The 23,312-nt window shown below is 31.9% G+C and overlaps 1 protein-coding gene across 7 annotated transcripts in view; it reads left to right on the top strand.

Moving 5' to 3' along the window:
• LOC148627775 (uncharacterized) overlaps positions 1–23,312 on the top strand; it is a 63,245-nt gene that overhangs the window by 12,348 nt on the left and 27,585 nt on the right. For all 7 annotated transcript variants that reach the window (XR_015921513.1, XR_015921515.1, XR_015921512.1 and 4 more), the window contains exons 6-33: positions 228–459; positions 1,652–1,841; positions 3,409–3,580; positions 3,863–4,017; positions 4,676–4,887; positions 5,374–5,488; positions 6,559–6,649; positions 6,919–7,171; positions 7,428–7,549; positions 8,044–8,247; positions 8,522–8,691; positions 9,523–9,648; positions 9,907–10,063; positions 10,623–10,727; positions 11,408–11,515; positions 11,940–12,096; positions 12,741–12,867; positions 13,502–13,676; positions 14,031–14,224; positions 15,986–16,186; positions 16,614–16,737; positions 17,318–17,431; positions 18,400–18,515; positions 19,160–19,332; positions 19,982–20,186; positions 20,736–20,891; positions 21,374–21,613; positions 22,793–22,990. Coding sequence is in view for 3 of the 7 variants with exons in the window: in XM_088578553.1 (XP_088434679.1) it covers positions 228–459; positions 1,652–1,841; positions 3,409–3,580; positions 3,863–4,017; positions 4,676–4,887; positions 5,374–5,488; positions 6,559–6,649; positions 6,919–7,171; positions 7,428–7,549; positions 8,044–8,247; positions 8,522–8,691; positions 9,523–9,648; positions 9,907–10,063; positions 10,623–10,727; positions 11,408–11,515; positions 11,940–12,096; positions 12,741–12,867; positions 13,502–13,676; positions 14,031–14,224; positions 15,986–16,186; positions 16,614–16,737; positions 17,318–17,431; positions 18,400–18,515; positions 19,160–19,332; positions 19,982–20,186; positions 20,736–20,891; positions 21,374–21,613; positions 22,793–22,990 (4,592 nt within the window). In the remaining 4 variants the exon portion in view is untranslated. The remainder of the gene's footprint in view (positions 1–227; positions 460–1,651; positions 1,842–3,408; positions 3,581–3,862; positions 4,018–4,675; positions 4,888–5,373; positions 5,489–6,558; positions 6,650–6,918; positions 7,172–7,427; positions 7,550–8,043; positions 8,248–8,521; positions 8,692–9,522; positions 9,649–9,906; positions 10,064–10,622; positions 10,728–11,407; positions 11,516–11,939; positions 12,097–12,740; positions 12,868–13,501; positions 13,677–14,030; positions 14,225–15,985; positions 16,187–16,613; positions 16,738–17,317; positions 17,432–18,399; positions 18,516–19,159; positions 19,333–19,981; positions 20,187–20,735; positions 20,892–21,373; positions 21,614–22,792; positions 22,991–23,312) is intronic.

The raw sequence follows: 23,312 nt of genomic DNA, 5'->3' as shown, positions 1-23,312 counted from the left end.
ATTTGAAGATTTACAGATTTCATAAGCATGAAATTGCATGCATTTGTTCATGTTGATCAATGAAGTAATATGTTCAGCAGTAAAGCATGTTTTCCACTGAAATTTTGCTGTCTTGAGTAACTAGCAAGTGCTCACTGCATAATTTCTGTTTACTGATAACATTATTCGATGATAAAAAAACCTGTTTTGCTATAAACCTGTTTTGCAATGAACTTGAACCTTTATAGGTGATGCAACATGTGGAGCTTCATTGATCAATCTGATTGAAAGATTCAAGTTAGAAAAGGAAGAAACAGCAACTGCTATCAGAGCTAGTGCCACTATTTCATCGGTTACCATGGAAACAGAATATTTCAGGTTACTACGGCAACACATTTTACTCACAGAAGAAGAAGGATTCCCAGGTTTAGCTTTAGCTGTAGGCCTTGCAGAGAGACAGCAACAGTACAAGTCAACAAGGTAAAACCAAGAGTATTACTTGTACAAAACAAGTGAAAGTCAAAGTGAAGAAAGTGAAAATAAGTTTAAAATCAAAGACTTCAAGATGTACATGCTGCATGCTAGATAGCATTTAACTGAAATTTGCTATCTGGTTACCGTATTCTTCCATGTATTACGCACATCTGTGTATTTTGCACACACCCTTCTTGGCAAGGGAGATTGACAAAAAAAGTTAAGTTTCTGGGTAAAATGTGCACTGGGTAGCGAGGAAAAATCACCACCAGAAGACCACATTGAGATGAAACAATTCTAGTAAATTCCCTGAAATGTGTATCTTTTCATCATTTATCTTTTAAATAAAAGTATTTTTCTATGTTTCCCTGCATTTGCAAGCCATTTATTAATAAAAATGGCACTTTTATAAAAAAGATGTTTTAATTTGCCAAGTTGTGTATTGATATCTGACATCTGGAAACAGTTCATCAAGCAGATTAAAGGATTAGGAACAATTGTTTCACCTTTTAAATTGATCTTTTGTTATTTGATAACTAAATGACAATGAGTCCGAGGACAGGTTGGCACTCCCGTTATTGTGTATTTAACGCTCCACCGCACACAGGTGAAGAAGTTATAATTAGACGACTTGTTTTGAGAGAACAACAAGAATCTAGTTGTGGTTTTTCATACTAACTATGAAATGCAAGGAAAGGCATTGATGGATAAAACAATTATTAAATAGCAGTAAAACTTTATTTGTTTATTTCACATAAAACTATTCTCAAAAATACTAAATGGCTCAATGTTGTCTTAGTTGACGACTTCGGTTCTGATTTCCAAAAATTATGGACCTAAAAATTATGTCTCCAGAAAAAAAATATCTAGAAACTCATTTTTTTGGTGTATACCACGCACCCCTCCTGGAATAAAAGAAAAAGTTGAAAAAAAGTGTGGGGTATACACGGAAGAATACGGTATTCATATTCAAGATATTCAGTGTTTTTTACTTTTTGTACACGTCTAATGAAATGTGCACTTTAGATTTACTGTATTTAACCATAGTTCATCCATAAAAATTATATTTAAACTTCATTTTTCTTTTCTTGATTATGTATACCAATAAATCTTTCAAATTTAATGAGATCTTATTATATATATAAATGGAGATGATGTGTCATGACTTATTATTTGATAAAACATTTATGGCTTACAGACTTGATGACTGGGATAGGACAAGAGCTGAACAGCTCTCAAAGTTGCGGTTAGGTGACAGGAAGGGGAGAAAACTCCAACAGACACCCACTGAACATCTTGATGCTAATAAGCTAGATGAAATGAGCTTGACTGATTTAAAACAGCAACTTATTAGAGAAATTGTTCAAAAACATTTTTATGAAAGAGAGGTAATAGTTGATCTTTTTTACATCATGATAAAAAAGAAAAAAAAATATTTGAAAGTTAACAAATAAATAACAGAAATGCATGTAATTATCATTGTTATTTGACTGCAAAAAAGATGCTGTGTATAATAGTGTTGGGAATTGATAAAAAATTCCGAATCTATGATTGTTGTATCAACATCGATTGATAATCGATTATCTTTGTGAGTTTTATTACAATGACCCTTCAATACCGTATTGCTAGAATGCCTGCATTACCTAATTTGGATATTATTATATCTTATTTAATTGTGTGGAATCATCATCCAATAGCCACATGTTGACTTGAGGCCTGTCCAACTCCAGATGACAGACAACAAATAGAATTGTCCAATGTTAGGGTTACAAATAGAAAATTGTCTGTTTGCAGAAAGATAAATAGTCTGGTCAGATAAGAGAAAACATGACTAGAAAAGGATAGAGACAAAATCCTTATATTTTTAAGACATGAACAAATTAATCATGATGTCTTTAAATTGATTGTTGAATCAAAGCTCCCCAAAGGACCGATGACTTGATGTTCCCAATGATCGGTGCACCACTGGTGTATAATGGTATGGCGCTGCCTTTGTTTGCATTGTCTTGTATATTTGTTGGTTGCTCATTATGAAATTTTATAATAAGGTTTCAAATCACAGAAGGAAGGTGAGTACAGATTTTGCGGGTTTTGTCCCAAAATGTTTTATACTTAGAGACTAAAAAGGGGCATTCAATAGATTTAAATTTCATAGAATTTAACTATATAACTCCAGTAAAAGCATATAGTTGTCTGTGTTATTGTACCAAAATGGTCAGACTGGGATTGATTTTGGTGGTTAAGACTTGATCATTTTAGAAATATAGGGCAGAAACAAGCCTGATGTTCAGACAATAATTTCACTATTGATAAATGGATCTCTTTGAAATTTTATGACAAGATGCTAGACTATGATTGATTTTTGGGGTTAAGACTTGAACCTTTTAGGAATTAGAGACCAAAAACGGGCTAGAAACAAGCAGTTTCCTTTTTTCCTTAGAATAGAGTAAAAGTGAATGGATCTCATTTACATTTTACTACAAGGTGCTATACCACAAAAAAAGGCGGACTGATTTTGGGAGTTGTGACTTCAGTAGGAATAAGGGACCACAAAGGGGCCAGAAGCAAGTGTTTTTTTTCTGATTTCTAGATGATCACTTGAGTGAAAGGAAATGAATCACTTTGATATTGTACCAAAAGGTGCCATACCCCCACAGGAAGGTTATAATTGATTTTGGTGGTTTTGTCTGGAACCATTTAGGAATAAGAGTTCAAAAAGTGGCCATTTTGATTCTAGTAAAATTCTTATCCTTTTTCAAATGTCTAATTGCAATAAAAATTCAAAGCTGTATCAATTTTGGATGGTGTGCCTATATTTGACCCAACTGTTAGGGGTTCAACCTCTTCAGTCGTATCAAGCTATATAATGATGGTTGTTTCCTGGAATAAACTTTGCATCTTTTTTACACAGTATAACAGTCAGAACTTTTAATGAGGTACTATTTCATTTTTAAGGCAATGATTAATATGTTACAAGGCCGTGACAGTGAACAGCATAAAAAGAAAGCTTTACAAATGAACAGCCAAGAAAGAAAAAAACAATTAAAAGTTTTGAGGAACCAACACATCAGCTGGTCACAGTCTCACTCAGAAGATACAAAACACTTACATCAGATCCTCTTTGAAGGTACATGCTGAGAATATGGATTTGTTCTTTATATATCAGAAAGCTTTATAAAATTACTCAAGTTTTTCTCTTGTGACTTGCTTTAGATGGATGTTTTTAAGAAATTGCTTACAAATACATTAGAACTTAGTGATGGGAAAATTTTCTTTACTTAATTTGTCAAAATAAGTTTTTTTTGTCTGCAACCCACTTTCATTGCTTAATGATAGATTGATTGTTAAACAATTTTATGGCTGAAACAAGTCATTATTATGTTTTATTCATTAGTTTATTGTTTTATAGGAGTTGCCCTTTATTGTGAGGTGAGGAGAGAAGAACTGCTACATACTACAAATATAGTAAATGATGATGTAGTGTTAGAGGCAGTCCTTTCTGATCTTATCCAAAGACAGGAAGTGGAATTTGAGACTCTGCTGGAAGGTTTTGTTTTAAAGAAGGTAGTTGTAATGATTATCCATAATAAATAGTTTTGAAAGGGATAGTATGTGCTTTGCGTTAATTCTGTTCATTATATTATGTCTTCACATAAAGGTATTTTCATAATAGGATAATTAATTGGTAAGAGTGGATATCCAGAATATGATCACAAATGTTGAAGAACACCTAGATTTAATTAGTGTGCGGACCTTGTTTCACGCACAACTTAAATCTCATTGCATTCTTATCCTATTTATTATATAGGTTTTTTCCATTTGCTATTTTCAACATAAAATTCAAATTTTGTAAATGGCGGATTGATATACATGTTGTGATCTTTTGTTACTTTTTGGCAGGAGGAAGTCCAAGAGTGAAATTGCCAAATTTATTTCAGTGTGAATTGTTAAAATTTTTTACTTAGGGAACATTCCATAAATTACAGAATTAAAATTGGTTTCTTAAAATTTTGTAAAATTTTTGAAATAATTTTCTTCGTGTAATAACTGATCTAACAATACCCCTTGCCTTCAGTATTCAATATCTATTACAGCATGTCAGACTAGTACAAAGCAGGGTCTGTTCATTTGCTCAAATCTTTCTCATATTGAAATGCATTAACTATCAGCCATAGAACATAAAACTACAATCAATCAATCAGTATTATATTCTTTTCTATAGGTAAAATCTGATCTGGAGACACTGGTCAGAAAAGAAAACAAGCTTCGTTTGAAAGAACACTTTGACAATATATCATTTGTTGCCTTGGGAAGTGTAGAAATATCTGCTGAAGACAAGGATTATATGGAAGCTTTAGACGCTAAGTATGACGCTCTTCGTAGAACCATTTTGAGGATGGGACTTGAATACAAAATGGGATCTGAATGGAAACAGTAAGTTTTCTTTATTTTGTTACTCATTTTTATGCACCAAAAAGTACTGGATTTTTAGATTTTTTATTATTGGCCTGTCCTCCCAAAATTTATTTTTTTTTTCAGGGGAGATTTTGACACTTTATATCAACTTAATACACTTGGCAACATGATATAATGTGTATAATAATAGAAGTGTTATTTTATACTTTCAACCAGAGAGTGTCAGACAGACATTTAGTTCATATTGGCACATTATAACAATTTGTACAAACATTCTAATTAATCCAAAAAAATAGGGACGAAAGAAGAAGAAATTTTAAATTAACTGTTTCTTATGTTATTTTTTGTGACTGAAATAAATGTTGATCAACTTGTGAAGGTATCATTTTATGTAATGTTTGAATTATATTACATGTATATACAAGTATTAAAGGTAGTAGTTAACTCTGCTAAGTTTTGTGTTACATATTTTAAAAACTTTTTAACTGGACCATTTTTTCATAGGTTGCACGAAAAAGAAAGAAAAAAGTTTATCAAAGAGAAAGAAAAAGAAGAAAGAAAGCTTAGAGGTCAAGGTCTGTTACAGGAGATGGAGAGTTTGATTGGTCCTAAATCAAAGGTATGGAAGAGACATATTTCATCATCTATGTCACATTGATAGTATTTTTCAGCTTATACTAGATGAACAATTGATTAAATTCCACTTACATGGAGCCTTACCATGTTACCTTACCTCTGATTTTTTTTCTGATGTATTATATTTCAATTTAAATGTTTCAAAATAATAAACATTGTAATTCCCCCACCCCACACACACATACACAGTTTTTGTGGTTATATATAAGCATCACTCTGTTTGTCTGTCCATCCATCTGTCATCTGTCCTCATCTCTTGTAAACCCAAGTCCTCCTAAATCCTTCATGGGGAATTCAATGAAATTTTATACAAAGTTTGGACATCATATGTTGATGTGCAGGAAGGAATATAATTATTGTTAGAGAACTTTAATGGGAGATAATCCAACTGAAGGGTTTTTAGGTCTTACTACTTGCATGTTGATCAAAAGTTTTTAAAATAAAATTGAGAATATGTATTTTAAAATCATAATTGTAATTTACTAGAAAAGTGTATGAACATAATGTTTACATGAGTGAGTAATTTGCATCCATGATGTCAGTAAACAGAAAATTTTATGAAAAATTTCTACAATCATTGTACCATTAGCATAATGATTTTGGAAGCCTTATTTTTACAGCTTCGGCCTTTGCAATGTTTTGCAACATTAAGATGTCATTTGTCTCGGGAATTCACAGTGAAACTTTGAAAATTACTTCTTTCACATGTAAAGTAATAAAAATGTTAGAAATGGTTAGTCAGACCTCTGTGAAAACCGTGTAAGCCCAACTCCTGCTAATCCGCTCATGGGATGATAAAATCTTGTAGGGAGGTCGGATATTTTATGTAGCTGTGCATGAAGGAATATAATTATTCTCCTATTCTTCTTATGAAAATTATCCTACTTGGGGGCCTTTACATTAACATTTAACTACAATGGAAACAGTGGTACTGTCTGAGAGCTTGCTCAGAGTATTTCTAGTTTGATTTTGACTACATATAGTGGAATAGATCTGGATTTAATATGTGTACTTGACTAAAATTTAAAATGATTATTTTGTTTATATATTCAGGCATTACCATCCCTAAGAAAACTTATTGGTGAAGAGAAAGCTGATTATGAAAGAAGACAAGAAGAACAAGTCAATGCTGGAAAAATGGCAGGTAAGTTTTTTACATTGTAGTGCTTAATCTTAAATTTTGACAAAGAAAACTAAAATTTGGCAAGTTACTCAGACTGTAAATTCCATATCAGATTCATGGTATGTCCAAATGATTTTTTATCTAGATTTCCGTATGGAATTTTTACTGGTTGTTTCTTAGGCAGCAAACAATCACTTTCTGTAATTAAATTTCCATATGTTGATTCGACAGTCTATATTGTGACAGTTTTTTTTGTGTTTGTATATGATAATCCTTAATTTTCACTACAGATGAACCACCAGCAGAGAAGATACCACATGTAAATGTACTAGCTGATCTGGTTCCCAGATATGACAATGAACAGGAAGCTATGCTCATGTGGTTGAAATCCAGTTCAACTAAACAACTCTCAGTTAAAACACAGAGACTGAAGATTGTCATGTTGAAGTTGGAGACATTTTGTTCTCAGTTAGAGGATGATTTTGAAGTGTCAGCATTACATGTTGGACTAATGGAGAGACTATTGGCTGCATTACAAAGCAGGTAAGTGACTATTTTCTTGTGCTTTAAAATGGCTTATTTCAATCCTTGAAAAAGATAAAACAAGTATATATAAGTATTAAGTTATTTCAAGGTTAGACAACATGTTTTATGCTTTTACTCCCTCAGTTAAACCCTTGTCTACTATTTTGTCTTTTTCTGTCATATAAACTGTTTTAAGCAAATACAGTATGAATGTTGATTAATTTACTCTAGTTTTTATTAAGATACTTGATTTTTATTTATTTCCTTGTAAAAGACACCCAAAAGACCAGACCAGACAGTATGATTTAGCTATGAGGAGAACAAGACTTAGATTTACAAAGCTACAGGAAAAAGATCAATTTACCAAGAAGGAAAAGTTGATCACACCAGAACGAGGTATTGTTATGAACAATTTATTGCTTATTTTAGTAGTATTTTATTTAATTAATAGAAGTATAGCAATCCAAATTAGGTTATATTACATGCTTAAACAAAAACTGTTACCTTTGATAAACTGACCAATTAAACTAGAAAGTTTTAAGTAATTTGTGGGGTTGGAAAGTTAATTCTAACCACTAAGATCTATAGGTTTGCCAAGGCAAACTCACACATTTTCTAAACCTTGATGTGCTTTGGGGGTGAAGTAGGTTGAGAATCATGACCAAATAGTTAGGATTCAATTCATGGGTCAGTATTGAATTTTCAAATCACATGCAAACACTGCCTAAGTAATATTCTAAATCTTTGTTATTCATATAGTTATGTGATCAGAAATCATTTCCTCTGTAACTAGAGGGAGTGATACATTGTTATGGGGATGACTTAGCAAGCATAAATATTTATAATGTACAATCAATCAATGAATACAGGAACATTTTATATTGTTTCAGGTGATGTAACAGGATGGCAGACAGCCTATCTGTATGAAGTGATGAAGAGACATAATGATGAGCGAGAACAGCTTCTGAAATATCTGCAGGATGAGGCAATCACTGAACTGATGGAAGCTGCATCTGAAATGTTGCCTGGTGAGAGAAAGGCAAGACTGGCTGAACTGCAGGGAAAAAGAAGGCGGCTTGATCTTACCAATTTAGGTTTGTCAACTAATACTTTTTTCACATTTATTAAGAAAAATTCAAAGACTTTGTAGGTATTATTATTTTAATGAAAGTTATTATGCTGGTAAGCCTTTGGTAATTCAGATTTGTTGAGCACTTTAAGGATGTTTTCCCTTAACTTCATCATTTGTTTCTTTCTGTATTAGCTTTAGTTCTTATAGATCAAAAACCAGATATCAAGCTATGTGTTTATGATGTTAACCTTTGATGTGTAAAAATGACAACTTCATTCTTTTTATTCACATTTCAGAAGACAGAGAGGACTACATCAGTCTCCTAGAGGAGGCAGTAGCCATTAATGCTGTTAATAAAAAATCTGGTAGAACCTCTATGGAGGAGGTTACCGTGACAACACTCAGGGATCTTCAGGATAGACAAGACAGGGAACTGGCCAAATTATTACAAAATGTTGAACAAATGGTAAATGAGTCACTTTAGATAGGCCCAGTTTTGTATATAGCTGTCTATCTGTCTGTTTGTCCACAAGTTGTAAAATAACTCAAAGCAATTTGATTGATTTTAAAAAATGTTGGTACTATGTTTTTTTTTCTTGGAAAGAAGCTTCTTTTTATGATTTCAAATATTTCATTGAAGAGGTATAGGACCAAAAAATAAAATAAGGGCATGGTTATATTCTCAAGCACATTTTCTTATAAGAATTTCCATTCATAGATCAAAAGTTAGTTAAAAATAATATTTTCATGATTTCAAAAAAGGATTGCAGTGATGACTTTTGTTTTTGATTTGCTTTGTATTTCTCTGTTTATTGTTTATGAATATGTTTGATTAACAAACTGTTTAGATAATAATGTGACCAATGTAGGAGTATAAGTTTTGTCATTGCCTTTATAATATCTCCTCCACTTTGTTGGGAAGACATATTGTTTTTGTGTTTTCTTTCTGACTGTCACAGTTTGTTAGCACAACTTCTCTCAAACTGCTCAACAGAATTTTTTTAACTTATTATCCTCTAAATTTTGTGGTAGTTGTGCTCTTTAAATTATGATTTTTTCCCAAAAAAATAAACTAATGAAGCAACTTTTCAGAACAATTAATCTGAAAAACTTGGTAGGCATTATTGGTATGATACCAAAAATATTTCATGAATTTAATAAAAGTCCATTTGTTATTCTTTGAAGGCTTAATTTTAACGCTTGAAATTTATTTTTTACATTTATCAACTGTCTAGGGGATATTGCAAAATATGTTTTTGCAGGCATCTTAAACAATCTTTTGTTTTAATATTTACAGTCAGAGGAGGAGTTAGAGAACAAACTTGAAGAGGAGAAACAGATCAGACAGCAGGGGACAGTACAGAATGTGTTCAGTATACTGACTGAAACAGAGGATAGTGTCAAGGAGGAAGAGCTGATACTGGTAAGTTGTGTAGAACAGAGGATAATTTTGGTCAGTACATGTACAGAAATAGAGGAAATCAAGGATTACTTCATCTGTTTTGGTGGTTTATTCGAATCAATTTTTTTTTTACCCTAAGATTGTAAGGGATTTTTTTTCCATCAGTATTTTTTTTACAATTCAATACAAGTGCAAAAATGAACAAAAAATCATTTCGTAAATGATACCAAAGAAAGAGTTCCTTACTAAGATTTATAAAACTTGAAATTTAAACTACAGGTTCTTGAGAAGAAGTATGTCAGAATACAAGAAAGTCTGTTGTGTGAATGTTTATGTCAGACCTGTGGCAAGGAATCATGGAAAAAAATGTCAGATAAAGATAAACTTGTGAAAGTTAGTGATCTTAGAATTCAGGTCAAAGAATTCATTCTAAAAGGTTAGTAGGCTTTAAGCATTTATTATCCAAGATCAAATATTGTCCTTCGCCAGGAAGAGTTTGTTGTGTGTATAAGAATCACCCTGTCTGTCTGTCATGTCTGTCCATCTGTTTGCACATTTTGTGGTACAATTTCTTCTAAACTAATAAACAGATTTTTTAAAGAACTCAGAAGTTTTAAAAGCACAACTTGTTGTAGGTGCAAATAAAGGAAGATAATAATGTTACTTTACAGTAAATGGAGATAATCAGATTTAAGAGTAAGCGCAAATCCTCTTGAAATGCTCAGTTAACCTTGATGAAATATTTTAGAATGGTAAGATATCATGTATAAATGTGCAAGATGTAAGATATTGATTTTTGTAAAACTACTGAAACTGGTAGATCTTTACAAGGGAAGATAATTAAACTGCAGGGTTGAACACAATGTCAAATTGAAGCATTTTTTTTTTTTTTATGTCAGACCTTGGTTACATATTGTTTAGCTCTATTTATTAACATGACTTTTTCTTGATATGACTTGAAAGTGTAACCTTTAATGAAGACTGTATTCATTTAGGTGATCATGTTGGTTTGAAGACTATCAGTGATGTAATTACGTTGGAAAAATCAGTTAGAGCTTTGATGGGTATTCCACGACACCAGTTTTTACAGAAAATATTAGGTACGTTTATTGATGGAAGAATTATGGCCATTGTTTCAGTAATGTCCTTGCATCTATATTTTGCCATTGATTTTCAGCTGGAAGAAAATTAAAGAAATGAAGTTCAAGTACCATAACTGTTTAAACAATAAGGATACTGAAAAGTAGTATTTTTTACACATGTATTTTGTCACTTGAGTTGACTTAAAAACTATTCAGTTCTCATTCCTGATTATCATTTATATTATACCTCAGCAAACTAAGTGTAATCACAAATCAGACTGCCTGTCTGTAGTCTGCCTGTCAGTCTGTCTGTCTGTAGTCGGTCTGTGTGTCTAAACAATTAATAGGATTCAACAGAAACTTTATATGAAGGTTTTATTTCATTTTGAGATGTACATCAGGTAAGATAATTATTGTCAGATGCTTAAAAGGGAGAAAACAGATTTTTGAGTTTTACATCTCTCCTAGTTTTAGTTTCTTTAGTTTTTTGTTAAAAATAGCCTTTTTTCAGAATCTTAGAACATTTGAAAAGATATTTAAAAGAAAAAACATGGATGAAGTACACAAACTTCTTTTAAAATTTTTAATTGTTATCTTTTAAAATATTAAGGTAAACAATGACTAATTTAACATACTCTTTTTATTTGAAATTGTCTACCAGATTTGACAACTATTTTTTTGACACATTTTCCCTCTAGGATCAGATATGATTAATGAAGAAGAGATTACTGAGAAGATGAACCCCTTCCTTGAGTTACAACAAAGACAACAAATGGAGGTAGAATTACTGACTCAGATATTGAAAGGTAATATAGTAAATGAATGGCTATTTAATCATTTATTTCTTTCAAATACAACCATTTTACAAAAGAGTCTGTTAATTTGTATAAACATTGTTTTTTTTATTGTTATTCCTCAAAATGTAATGGCGAAATTGAAGAAATGCCTTCAAAACATGATGTCCTAATGCATGTAATTAGTTGGTGTCAAAAGAATTTGAATTAAAGATCTTCATATCAAGGCTGATAAGTGATCAATTTTTTCTGTGGCCTATGTGTAATATAATAGGGTTCAAAACATCAAAGTAGAAGCAATTCTACACCGAACACTTGTGAATTTTTCAGTTTAAATAAACCTACTTTTAAAATCTTCCCAAAATTTCTGTAGCAAATTGATTATCTAAGACTAATGGTCAGTTTCTTGTTGAAACATTTTTCTTGCATCAATTAGGGTCAGGAAGCTTATTCATGGATGAGGTTGACCAACAAGTACACCTGATAAGAGTGAAAAGAGAAACTTTCATTGGCAGTCATTTTGAGTATAGATTCCAGAATGTTGCCATGGTAATAGGTGTAGCAGAAAGACAACAAACTAGTGGAACACCAAGGTAGGAATAAATAATTAAAAGAGGACAAAATTCTCATAACGGTAGTTAATGCAAAATAAAATCATATCTTGGAAGCACTGAGAGCCTGATTTCAGTCTTACAGGAAGTCACGTCTTTTGGAGATACCATTACAAAGTTCAGTATTTTTGTATCTTCCTCACTAAAGAGTGTTTATTATATGGTCTTCAATAACTATTTAAATTCAGATACGTTTTTTTGTTTCCCACATGCCATAAGGGTAGAACTTTCTGGCTTCAGTCACATGAAATACAAAGTGTTTGTATGAAGTACAAACATTTTGTATTAAATACTGGTCTCACTAATTAGTGATAAGAAGTGTCAAAAAGTATCAAGAAGTAACCTTAAAGATGTCTAGAGAAAGCAACAAGAGTAGAATAAAGTGACAAGAAATTTTTAAATATATCTTTATATTCAGCTTCATCCTCTTATTGGCTAGAATACATATCTGCACATGGGTCAATCAATGAAAGTTTGAAACACTTGATAGTTTGTCTGGAGACAAAACAATGTGTATATTTGACTATTTGTTTCATAGCAAGCTTGTACCAATACATCTGGTGACCTCATTTATAAATGTTTGTCTGAACACGAGTTGTTAGAAATAGTTAATTTATCTGCTCTAGGTTGGCTGATGACAGACAAAGATATGAAATGGTTGCCATGGAAACATTACAGTGTAAAGCTGACTTTGGGAAGAAAAAGGAGGCAAAAGAAGAAATAGTTAGAGGACCAACTAAAGTTGTGATGATGGTTAGTAATTAAAAAAAAACTATAAGAATTAGTGAGTTACTTTTTCTCCAGTCTGATTGTATATATATATCTTCATTCTCAATCACCAAAAATACATGGTATAGAGAAGCATAAACATAATACATATAATTACATACAAATATACAAATAGATAAATGAAAGCTAAACCATAAATGATGATATACCATTTGCTATCCAGAGAGTTTAACCTATTGTCAATAATCATTATGAATTATGATTGATAGTTGAGTCTTACCAAAAACTTTCAAATTTATATGGACTGCTTTTCTGCCAGCTATGTAATTTATTAGAGATTAGAATTGGTTGCCTTGGAGACAGAGTTTGAGGACATACTTTCCTGCATTTGATTTTGTGAGCTAGAACAATATAAATCTAGCTTAGGGTATAAGTCTAGAAAGAAGGGTCTGTTTGATCGAACAGTCTCATTTTGAAATGCAGTTAGTATTTGCCAAAGGATATTGAATTCAATCATTCAATCTTTCACAAGATCTGAAATAATCATATCAGTATATGAATGTGGAGGAGAATTAGATTAATAAATGTACTTTCTTATGTAGAATACAATTTTTTTGAAGATAGACCTATCAATAATTATATTACTTTCCTTTTCCAGGAAGCAGTCATTGTCCTTTTAGACAGAAGTCACCAAGATGAACAGCAATATTTGTTGTTGCTATTGACAACTGCTGGTAACCCTGATGTTGTACTTGAGATACAGTCATGGTCACAACAACAAAGAAAGGATCAGCTATGTAAACTTCACTCACAGAGACAAGAATTTCTTAGTGGTAAGCTCTGAATGAATCCTCCTTAAGTATATCCACATAAAACAAATAGAGATTTTGTCTAAAATAGTTACAGAATGCCTATCAATAGCAGACTCTTCTGGCAATATTGGTAAAAACAATGACAGTGATAAAACAAATTGTAGCTGTTATACGTAGTAAATTGTATTGAATGGGTTTAATCAGGGATTGCTTTCTATAAGCATTATCTTTCGGTTGTTTAACGAAATGTGTAATTTGTAATGATTCCTTTCTTATTGTTAGGCTACTTTATTGGAACATCATGATAGTGTTATGTTAATATTTTGTATATTTTGTTACTTTTTATGATGCAATTTTTCACAAATTTTGTTTTAGTGTCTGTCAACAAAAAGGAGAATGACAAAGTATTTAAAGAAGGTGTGGTGATAAAGAGGGAGATCTATAGACAAAGGATGAACAATGAGCAAAAACAAGAGGTTGATGATGATACCATCAATAAAATGTTAATGGCTGATCTACTACAACAACAGAACTGTCATGCAGAGAAAGTTCTCTCTTCAATGAAAGAGGTAGGAATAATTTCTACTGGAATATTTTATTAAATTAATATGTTATACACTGTATATCAGTGCAAACATAGAATGATTTGAAACTAGTTTTTATACACTCCTACAAGGTAAGAGGTTGGTATTCCGTTCCTCCATACCACAACCTCTTACTTCCAAGCGCCATATTGCATAACACTCGTTCTGATATTCTTTGAAATCGGCAGAATTATATTTAACTTTTTATCATTTAAAACGTTTTATACAGTTTATTTACCATAACACGGGAGAAGGTGACTAAACTGAAGAAAAACAAATGACATGTCAGATGAGAAAATCCAGCAATCCTGGAAATCCTTTGTAAATGCAGTTAAAATAAACTTCATATTTGGATTTAGCTTTTTGAGTGTGTAATTCCGGCTGATAAAATTACGGATTTTAAAATTTGTGAAATGAACATATCAAATTAACCAACGAATTGCCTTTACCAACTTTAAGTTTGTTTTGTCAAAAATATATTGTATTCCGTAAAATTAGTGGCCTAATTCAAAATTGCTGGTCATTTTAACAACTGTCTTCATTACAAATGTTTTCTAGGTATTTAACAAATATTTAGGATTTTTATTGCTCGATTTCTGGTAGGTTAAACTTCTTTTATGTAAATAAAAGATTTAAAATATTTCCAAACACATGTTTAGCTAATTCACATTTGCGGTGGCTTTCAACGTGTCAAATGCTAGAGGTTAGGATGGCACCAAGTCAATAATAGCTTGTCTGACAACCTCTAGCATTGCTGGATGGCACCAAGTCAATAATAGCTTGCCAGACAACCTCTAGCATTGCTGGAATAGTTTTTTATAGTAAGTACTTAAAGATTTTAATAATTTTATATTTGGAAGGTGTTTTACAATATATAGTTTTCTTTTGAAATTGGTATATAGCTGCAAACACAGTATTCCACCTAAAATACTGTGTATAAATAATATAGTGTTTTTTTTATTTTGAGGTAAGCCCACTTTGATTATGTTTTCCACCAGTCTTGGTGGTGAGACATATTGCTTTACCCTGTCCAACTAACTTTTGTAAGCACTGTTCCTTGGAAACTACTGCACCAAATTTCATGAAACTTTGTAGGTACATGTAGTTAGAACATGATGTATAGTTTTACACATTACCAGAAATTTATGATCCACTGAGACTTATACCCTTTTGAACTTTAGAATGGGGGAAAACATGTTTTTTTTAGGCAAAAACTTAATATCCTTATGTTTATCAAATATTTATATGGTTATATGATGTTCTTATGTTTAAAAACAGTTAAAAAACAGTGCACAAGTTACAAACTAATTGAATTTCTATTTTATATACAGGATTTTTTTTCTTCTGAAAGCAGAAACTTTGCCAAGTTTGGTTTAATAAATTCAGAGAAAAATTGAAAAAATACTGTAACAAGACACTTTTTACATAAGTTTATTTATTTATATTTTTTTTTGTAATTGTCAAGAGTTTCAGCGAAAATGTGATTTTGGGACAGAGAAAAGTTGACGATAGTCTGTACCTACTGTAGTGTCCCTACATATACTTGGGATAAACAATGCAAGTCTCAGGAAGAGTGAACTGTATATTGTAATCTGAGCAACCCCTGGTCCTAATTATCATATTACACTATGTTAAGCTGTTAATTATTTAATTTCTAAATACCAACTGGTATATTTAGTCACAAGTTTGATAGATAATTTAAAATCAAAACCTTGTTTGGACAAATATTAGTTTCTAAATATTTAGGATGGACAAGATTTCATCAAACTGCAGACTCAGATTCTAGAGGCCAAGAGAAATGAAGTGAGGGAGAACATAGCTGTTGTTGTATTGTCATCAGAGACTTCTGACTCAACTAGTAATGAGGAGACTGAGCTGATAGAAGCTCTAGAAGGCAAATATGATGCACTCAGAGACAAACTGTTGGCTGAGGCTCTGATGAAGCAGGTGAGTTACTGTCTGAATGATGAGTTGTACTGAGCAGGTGAGTTAGGGTCTGAATGATGAGTTGTACTGAGCAGGTGAGTTAGAGTCTGAATGATGAGTTGTACTGAGCAGGTGAGTTAGAGTCTGAATGATGAGTTGCACTGAGCAGGTGAATTACTGTCTGAATGATGAGTTGTACTGAGCAGGTGAGTTAGGGTCTGAATGATGAGTTGTACTGAGCAGGTGAGTTAGGGTCTGAATGATGAGTTGTACTGAGCAGGTGAATGATTATATATATATATTGAATAAGGATGTAAATTATTTTAATGTTAACAGAAAGAAATGATTAGTTTATTTGAAACGAAGAAAAAGAACACACAGAATGAATGAATTGTATTTCTGATCAATATTGTAATCTGAATTTGAATTATAAACATTTTGATTTAAGCTTGGAGAAACAGAGTGGAACAGACTGTCAGAGCTTGAAAGGCAGAAAAAATTAGCTGAATTAAAATTGAAAGAAAGACAATTACGTAGAGAAGGCAAGTTTGATGAAGTTGCCAATATAATAGGTAAGTATTTGTTATGTCTTTACTCTAAGAGTTGTCCAAGTATTTTAAAAATGTCTGTAAGTTCCTTTAACACCGAGTTACTTAACTTTGGATGTTTACCCCTCTTGGGACATAGACTGTCAACAAGCTGTCCCATGCAACTCTGTCCTGGGCTTGTTTTTTCTAACTCAATCCAGGTTATCCCCAATTTTTTTCACGTTTGCCTCTTAATGTTGTCTCCATGAATTTCAAGGTCGACTGCAGAGTATATAACAATAAAATTTTGCTACTTTGTCATTACTTCCTGTGCTAATGATTTACAAGGAAGAAATATTTTGTCAAAATCTTACTAACATGTTTTTTTATAACTATCCCACAAGCTTGAAAATTTTGACACAAACTCTTATGTGTAGGTGTACCACCATATTGTTGAGTTTGATATCAAGCTTTGGTAACCTGAATAATATTTTTATCATATATATAAGTTGGGGTGCATTAGCACATTATTCTATATTATTCATATTCCATATCTATTTGAATTTTACACATAGAATACATTAATAAGCATTTAAATTTTAATTGTTTTTATATTATTTAATAGGGGCAGCTTTAGAAGACCAAGAAACATTAGACAGACTGTTTGGAGAGAGTAAAGAAGAACAAGAAAGAAAAATGAAAGAAAGACTTCATAGACGGAAGCAAAGAATTGCTGCAGGTTAAAGATAGTTAACATTTATATTTAAATAACAATTCTTATTAAAGCAACTTAAGCATTTCAAATATGTTCACACTTAAGTCATGAAAGGTGTTTAAAGTAGCAATCTGTAGTAATATCAGATAGGAGGTGATTCATGCATGTCAAAAAACATCAAAATTCTCTTTTATTTGTACCTCATAACAAGCCTTAGTTATTCATTTGCTGTACGTTTGAATTGAAAATTACAGCATGATAGTGTAACTTTGCAAGAGGTATTGTTCTTGATTTATTATAGAAGGCCTCTTTCAAGGGGGTGGGATAACTGATGTTAAAAAGTCATTAAAATATTGATTGCAATAAGTGTCTGTAAGAATCAGGCAGTGGGTGAAACATGGCAAGTAAAAAACCCACCATCTTGAAAGTGTAATTGGACTATTTGCACCATCAGAATTGAGGAAAAAAGACAAGATTATTTATATCCCTTTAGTATTCAGTGTAATGCACTGAAAATGAACATTTCAAGGACAGATAACTGTCAAAAACCTCATTTACGTTGTTGAAGCATGTGTCCAAAATTCACTTGAAGAAAAATGTAGTGATATCAAGTGTTTTCACCCACTTTGACTAAATTTACACATTTTGCATAATGGTTTTCAAGTTATGCATGGTTTAACTGAAAATATGTTTTGTTGGAATTTGACTAATATTATACTATATTCATTCTGATTTGGCTAAGTTTATTTTCAGGGCTGACTTTGATATAAATGGAACATACTCTTTTTTTTAATATTTTAGGATTTTTGTCAAAATTTTTAAAGTTTAAATCACATTTTGTCAGAAATATCAAAATTGCTTTCCTAATTGTATGCAATAACTTCTGAAGCCATACATTTTACAAATTAATGAATCATTAATTATAATTGACTACGATTTTTATTTATGAAATATTAATAAATGACATGTTTTACATTTTTTTTTCTAAAAAGGTATGTCTGAACAAGAGTGTGATGAACTAGAAGCTGAAGAAATCAAACAAGAAGAGGAAGAAGAAAGACAAAAAAGGAGAAATATATTACTAGATTTAGATAACAGATGTGAAAAGGTATCTTGGATTACAAATACATTAACATGTTTTCATAAGATTTGGTAGATTTCATTTTTAGCTCACCTGGCCAAAGGCCATGTGAGTTATTGCCATCACTTGGCGTCCGTCGTCATCTGTCGTTGTCATTTACAATTATACAAAACTCATCTCCTCTGAAACTACTTGACTGTTTAGAACCAGACTTGGTATGAATGTTTCTTGGTGTATCCTGCATAGAACTGGTGTGGGGATAAAAGTTGTCAGATGACTCCTTGTAAGAGTTATTGCCCTTGAAAGGGGGAAAATGACTTTTTTTTTAACAGTTTTCAGTCAATATCTTGAAAACTATGATAGATTAAAAGAAACTTTCAATTGTTGAAATGATCCTTATGATAAACCCTGCCAAAGACTTCTTGAATCAAAATTGTTGGACAACTTCTTGTTAAATTTGTTGCCTTTGAAAGGCAAAATTCAACCAGGTGGGCTATTCAGGCTCCTGGAAGCCTCTTGTTTAAGGTACTTGAGTATTTTATGAGGGATATGGTGTTGTACTCATTTACACTTTAGCTGAAGGTTTATATCAAGTTATTTTATACAGAGCCTTAGCATGGTATAAAATATGAATATAAAAGCCAAATTTAAATATCATTATTTTCTGTCAGGAAAAGGAAGAACTGATGAGAAGACTCAGAGAACAAAAAGATAGAGTTTCTTTAGAAAGACAGAGACAGCTGGAACTTATGAAATTAAAACATGACGAAAAGAAGGCAAGAAGAGAGGAGAAGTTTAACTCAGCTGCACTGGTGATTGGCAGGGCTAAAGAGGAACAGAAAAGGTAATAGCTAAGTTGTACCCATTATTTTTTGTTGCTTTTACAACATAGGGAAGAAAAAGAGGAGTATTGGGAGATTTGGAACAATCACTCAGAAAATCCTTAGGAGTCCATCTGACCTTTAACATTCATTCATGATATGAGTCAAGGTCTGATAGGTAAATTAATACAACTGCATTTCTTCAGGGTACATCACAACATTAGTTGACATAAATAAACATCTTTTAACGCATACTGCTAAAAACACTTCATAATGTATTTAAAGATAAGAGTTTTAAGGAGGTGGACCTAGGGTAAGAAACCTAACTCTTGAAATCAGTGATATATTTGCATTATATTCAATTTCACCAAGGCCTATCAAGCTTTCATTTGAAATGGAATGAAATCAATCCAAGTTATTTTGATGCTTAGAAAAAATTGATGTAAATTGCTTTATACAAATGTTCCAATGATTTTTAAGAGTTATGGCCTTTACCCTTGGTCTACCTCCTTAAGTTCATTTTTATATTGATATACATCACTGAGCTGGAAATTTTAGTTCTGCTTTTATCCAATTGATTTTTAGATTTAATTTTGCAATACAAGATGAAAAAAACACAGTGACTTAACTTAATCAATAATTACTTTTTTATGTGTTATATGATATTGACAGGTTAGAACAGAATCAGGAGGATGAGAGACAGAGACAGGAACGTTTAGCCAAGGAGAGATTAGAGGCTGCTAGACGTAAGAGGGGGAAGAAAGGTACTCCTGAACCTGAGACTGTTACTGACATGGAAGATAAGGCTTCCCTACAGGAAGCTGTAGGTGACCTCATTGACAAGAGGCATAGACAGGAAAGGGATCTCCTCATTCAGGTACTTATAATAGTGTAGAGAGTATAAGATATACTTCATCAATGAGGTAATTTTTTGTTGGAAGATAAAATGTTTTGAATTAATTTGCATCAATTTATTTTTATTTTCACAATATCATCAGAACTTTTAATAGTCATATATATTTACATGCATTTTTTTATTACAATATATCGGCAACAAATTACAAAAGTTTCAAAAATAGGACAATCCAGAGACATTAAAATCCAAGTACATGACCTAAACATGAAACAGAGAAGATCTACACACACAATTCAAACATCAGAATAAAATACAAAGTATACTATACTGTCTTTGTTAAATAAGCCATTGTAGCTGTCTAAAAAGAAAATCACAAAATCTTAAAAATTGATGTTGACTTTCAGGCTTTATACAATGTTTTGTTTATAAACTTGATTAAACCAAAAAGGGAGAAATATGTATTCTGTAGCCTATTAGTTAAAACTATATTCAGTACTGATTTATTTTTTTTTGTGTGCAAAATCACAAATTTCAACAGATACTTTTAAATGAAATATTTTATAATTTCAGCTTCTTGATGAAGCTACTACAGATGCTAACAGGCAGACTGTTACAGCAATGACAGAAGAGGAAAGACTTGACAATATTGAGAGGTTACGTCAGTTGAGGTCACACTGGAGGTCAAGCAATGACAGAAGTAAACAGGATCAGCTTGATCTGCTTAAGGTAATATGCAAAGCAAGCAAATAGGATAGAGATGTTGAAGTTGGTATACTTGATTCTATGAAACAAAATTCTGCCTGAATCGGAATCTAATGTTTGAATGTGATCACAGAAGTTCTTGCTAGTTGGCAAATTTTGATAATGACACAGTGTAAAATTAATAAATATGTATATTCTCATATTAGGACCATGTGCATGTAGTGGTTAATTGCACCATGTTGATTAAAAAAAAGATTTAAAGTGTGACTTAATGCAAAAGTCTATGCATTTGATAAAAACAAATGGATAATATGAACCAAGTTCAATATTTGCCCCAGTGTTGCATGTTGTTTTTGCATATAAGTTTACCTGTATGATTAAAATCATATTCAGTGTTCAGTGTTATAGAGCTCCTTCTGTATTCTACATCATGCATTGATTTATGAAAGTATTGGATCAAATGAATAATATTTTTTTTTTTCAATAATCTGATATGACCAATTTAGGAGGCTGCAGTTTATGTCCTTGAAAGTAGACTCCATCAGTTAAGGTCAGAAGGTCAAGAGATCACAGATGATGAAGCTAAGGTGAAAATTGTCACTGACCTTGAAGATCAACAGAAACAGCAGACCAAAGGACAAGCCCCTGAAGTCACTGATGAAAATGCAAAAGTTCAGGTTCTTTCAGATCTACAAGAAAAACAAGATGGAGAATCAAAGATTTTCTTGTCAGATCTTCACGAAAAGGTTTGTAATATAAAGGGAAGGGTAGCGGGGATGACATTCCCCACCCCTTGAAAAATAATGACTAAGTGCACTTATAAAAAAAAAGTTGGGCTGTACTCCCCCTAGGAATTTACTGTTTCACACACCATACCATCCCCATGGCAAAAAAAGTTTGGGAAGAAGAAAGAAATGTAAGCGATGGTGTTAGACAAGCTCATTTATATTGTAAGACATACAGCATACACCATCTGAGGCCTATTTGATAGAAATATAAATTAAATTCATATAAATTACACCAACTAAGGCCTACATGATAGAAATAAAAATATAAATTAAATTTGTATAAATTACAAGTAAATCTGCCAGCTGATTCATCAAGTTTTTGAGGGAGTTTGTGCAGTGGGTAGACTATCTCAATCTCATTAGAAAAACAAAAGCATCTTCTACATCATTATTGTTTGCATCATCAGACGGTTTTGCTGCCTGGTGGTGAGGCCCTGATGATATCAAATTGAACATATTTGATTTTTTTTATCAAAATTATAAACAACCTTTATTTATTCATCAAATGTCTGGCTGGAAGGTAACTCCGTTTGAAAGTTTGAGAGTGACGATGACCTCTTGTTCATCATCCAGATCGTATAGCACGTCATGTCAAATGCATTGTTTTGAAGAAAAAAAAACTGTACAGTCTATTAACTACGATAGGAACAACTTTTGAAAATTGTTTGTACTTGGTTCTAACAGTTGACGACAGTGCAATTTTGTTGCCAATCTTTCAAAATAATACTGATATATTGGATAGATTAATCCCGGTGAGTTCAGAAATTAGCTAAAGTAATATCCAAAGCTGACACAGATCAGACGCGATTATTTTACGGAAATAAAAAAAAAAAAAAATCGAAATTTTTTGTTACGAAAATTTTTGACCCAGTCAGGGCAAGGGGAAACAAATATATTTTTAATTTTGGCCTCATAAAATACTTTTTTGAATGGTGCACACATTTCAAAATCCTTTTCAGTAAAGTTCATACCTCTTATGAAACACAAAACAAAACAAAAATTATAGCATTCATTACCATGTGTTGGCTTAAATGAATCCCAAATATATATGATTCCTTGAATGAATGATTTTGTGTTAATAAGTACCATTAAGTTAAACTTTGCTTTACAATTATTAAAAAAAAATTTTGTTATTAGGATGTCAGGCAGTTACAGCAAATGGTCAAGCTACACAAAAAGACTTTAGATGATAGTAACCATGACAATGTGTCATCTGTTGTCCTTGGTGATGATGATGTCACATTAGCCGCAGAAGATGGAGGTGTGACTGAAGACCAAATCAAGAAAGCTGTTGAACAGAAGTATGATATACTAAGAGAGAAACTTCTGGAAGCTGTAAGTTACATGGCAATTTTTAGTTATAATTCTGTATTGTATAATTGAATAGATAGGTATATGCAAACTACTTATAAAACAGTCCATTACCAGGTTCACAATAGTAATTGATGGGAAATGAAATAGAAGATTTTTATACCCCCATGAATGAAGTTTTTTTTTTTTAAGGGAAAGCATATAGAAACCACTCCGTCTGTCTGTTATTCTGTCCACATTCTCAACTCATTCTAAACTGCTCAAGAGATTTAGATGATCTTTTTGTAGAAATGATGGACATCATAATGAGATGTTCATGAAGTAATACAATGATTGTCTGATGACT

The sequence above is a fragment of the Perna viridis genome, chromosome 1 (genome assembly GCF_037379345.1).
Source record: "Perna viridis isolate PV_CMFRI_1.1 ecotype Kerala chromosome 1, ASM3737934v1, whole genome shotgun sequence".
Taxonomy (NCBI): Eukaryota; Metazoa; Mollusca; class Bivalvia; order Mytilida; family Mytilidae; genus Perna; species Perna viridis.
Note: the sequence above shows the minus strand (reverse complement) of the source record. Positions and strands in the feature narration are given on the sequence as shown.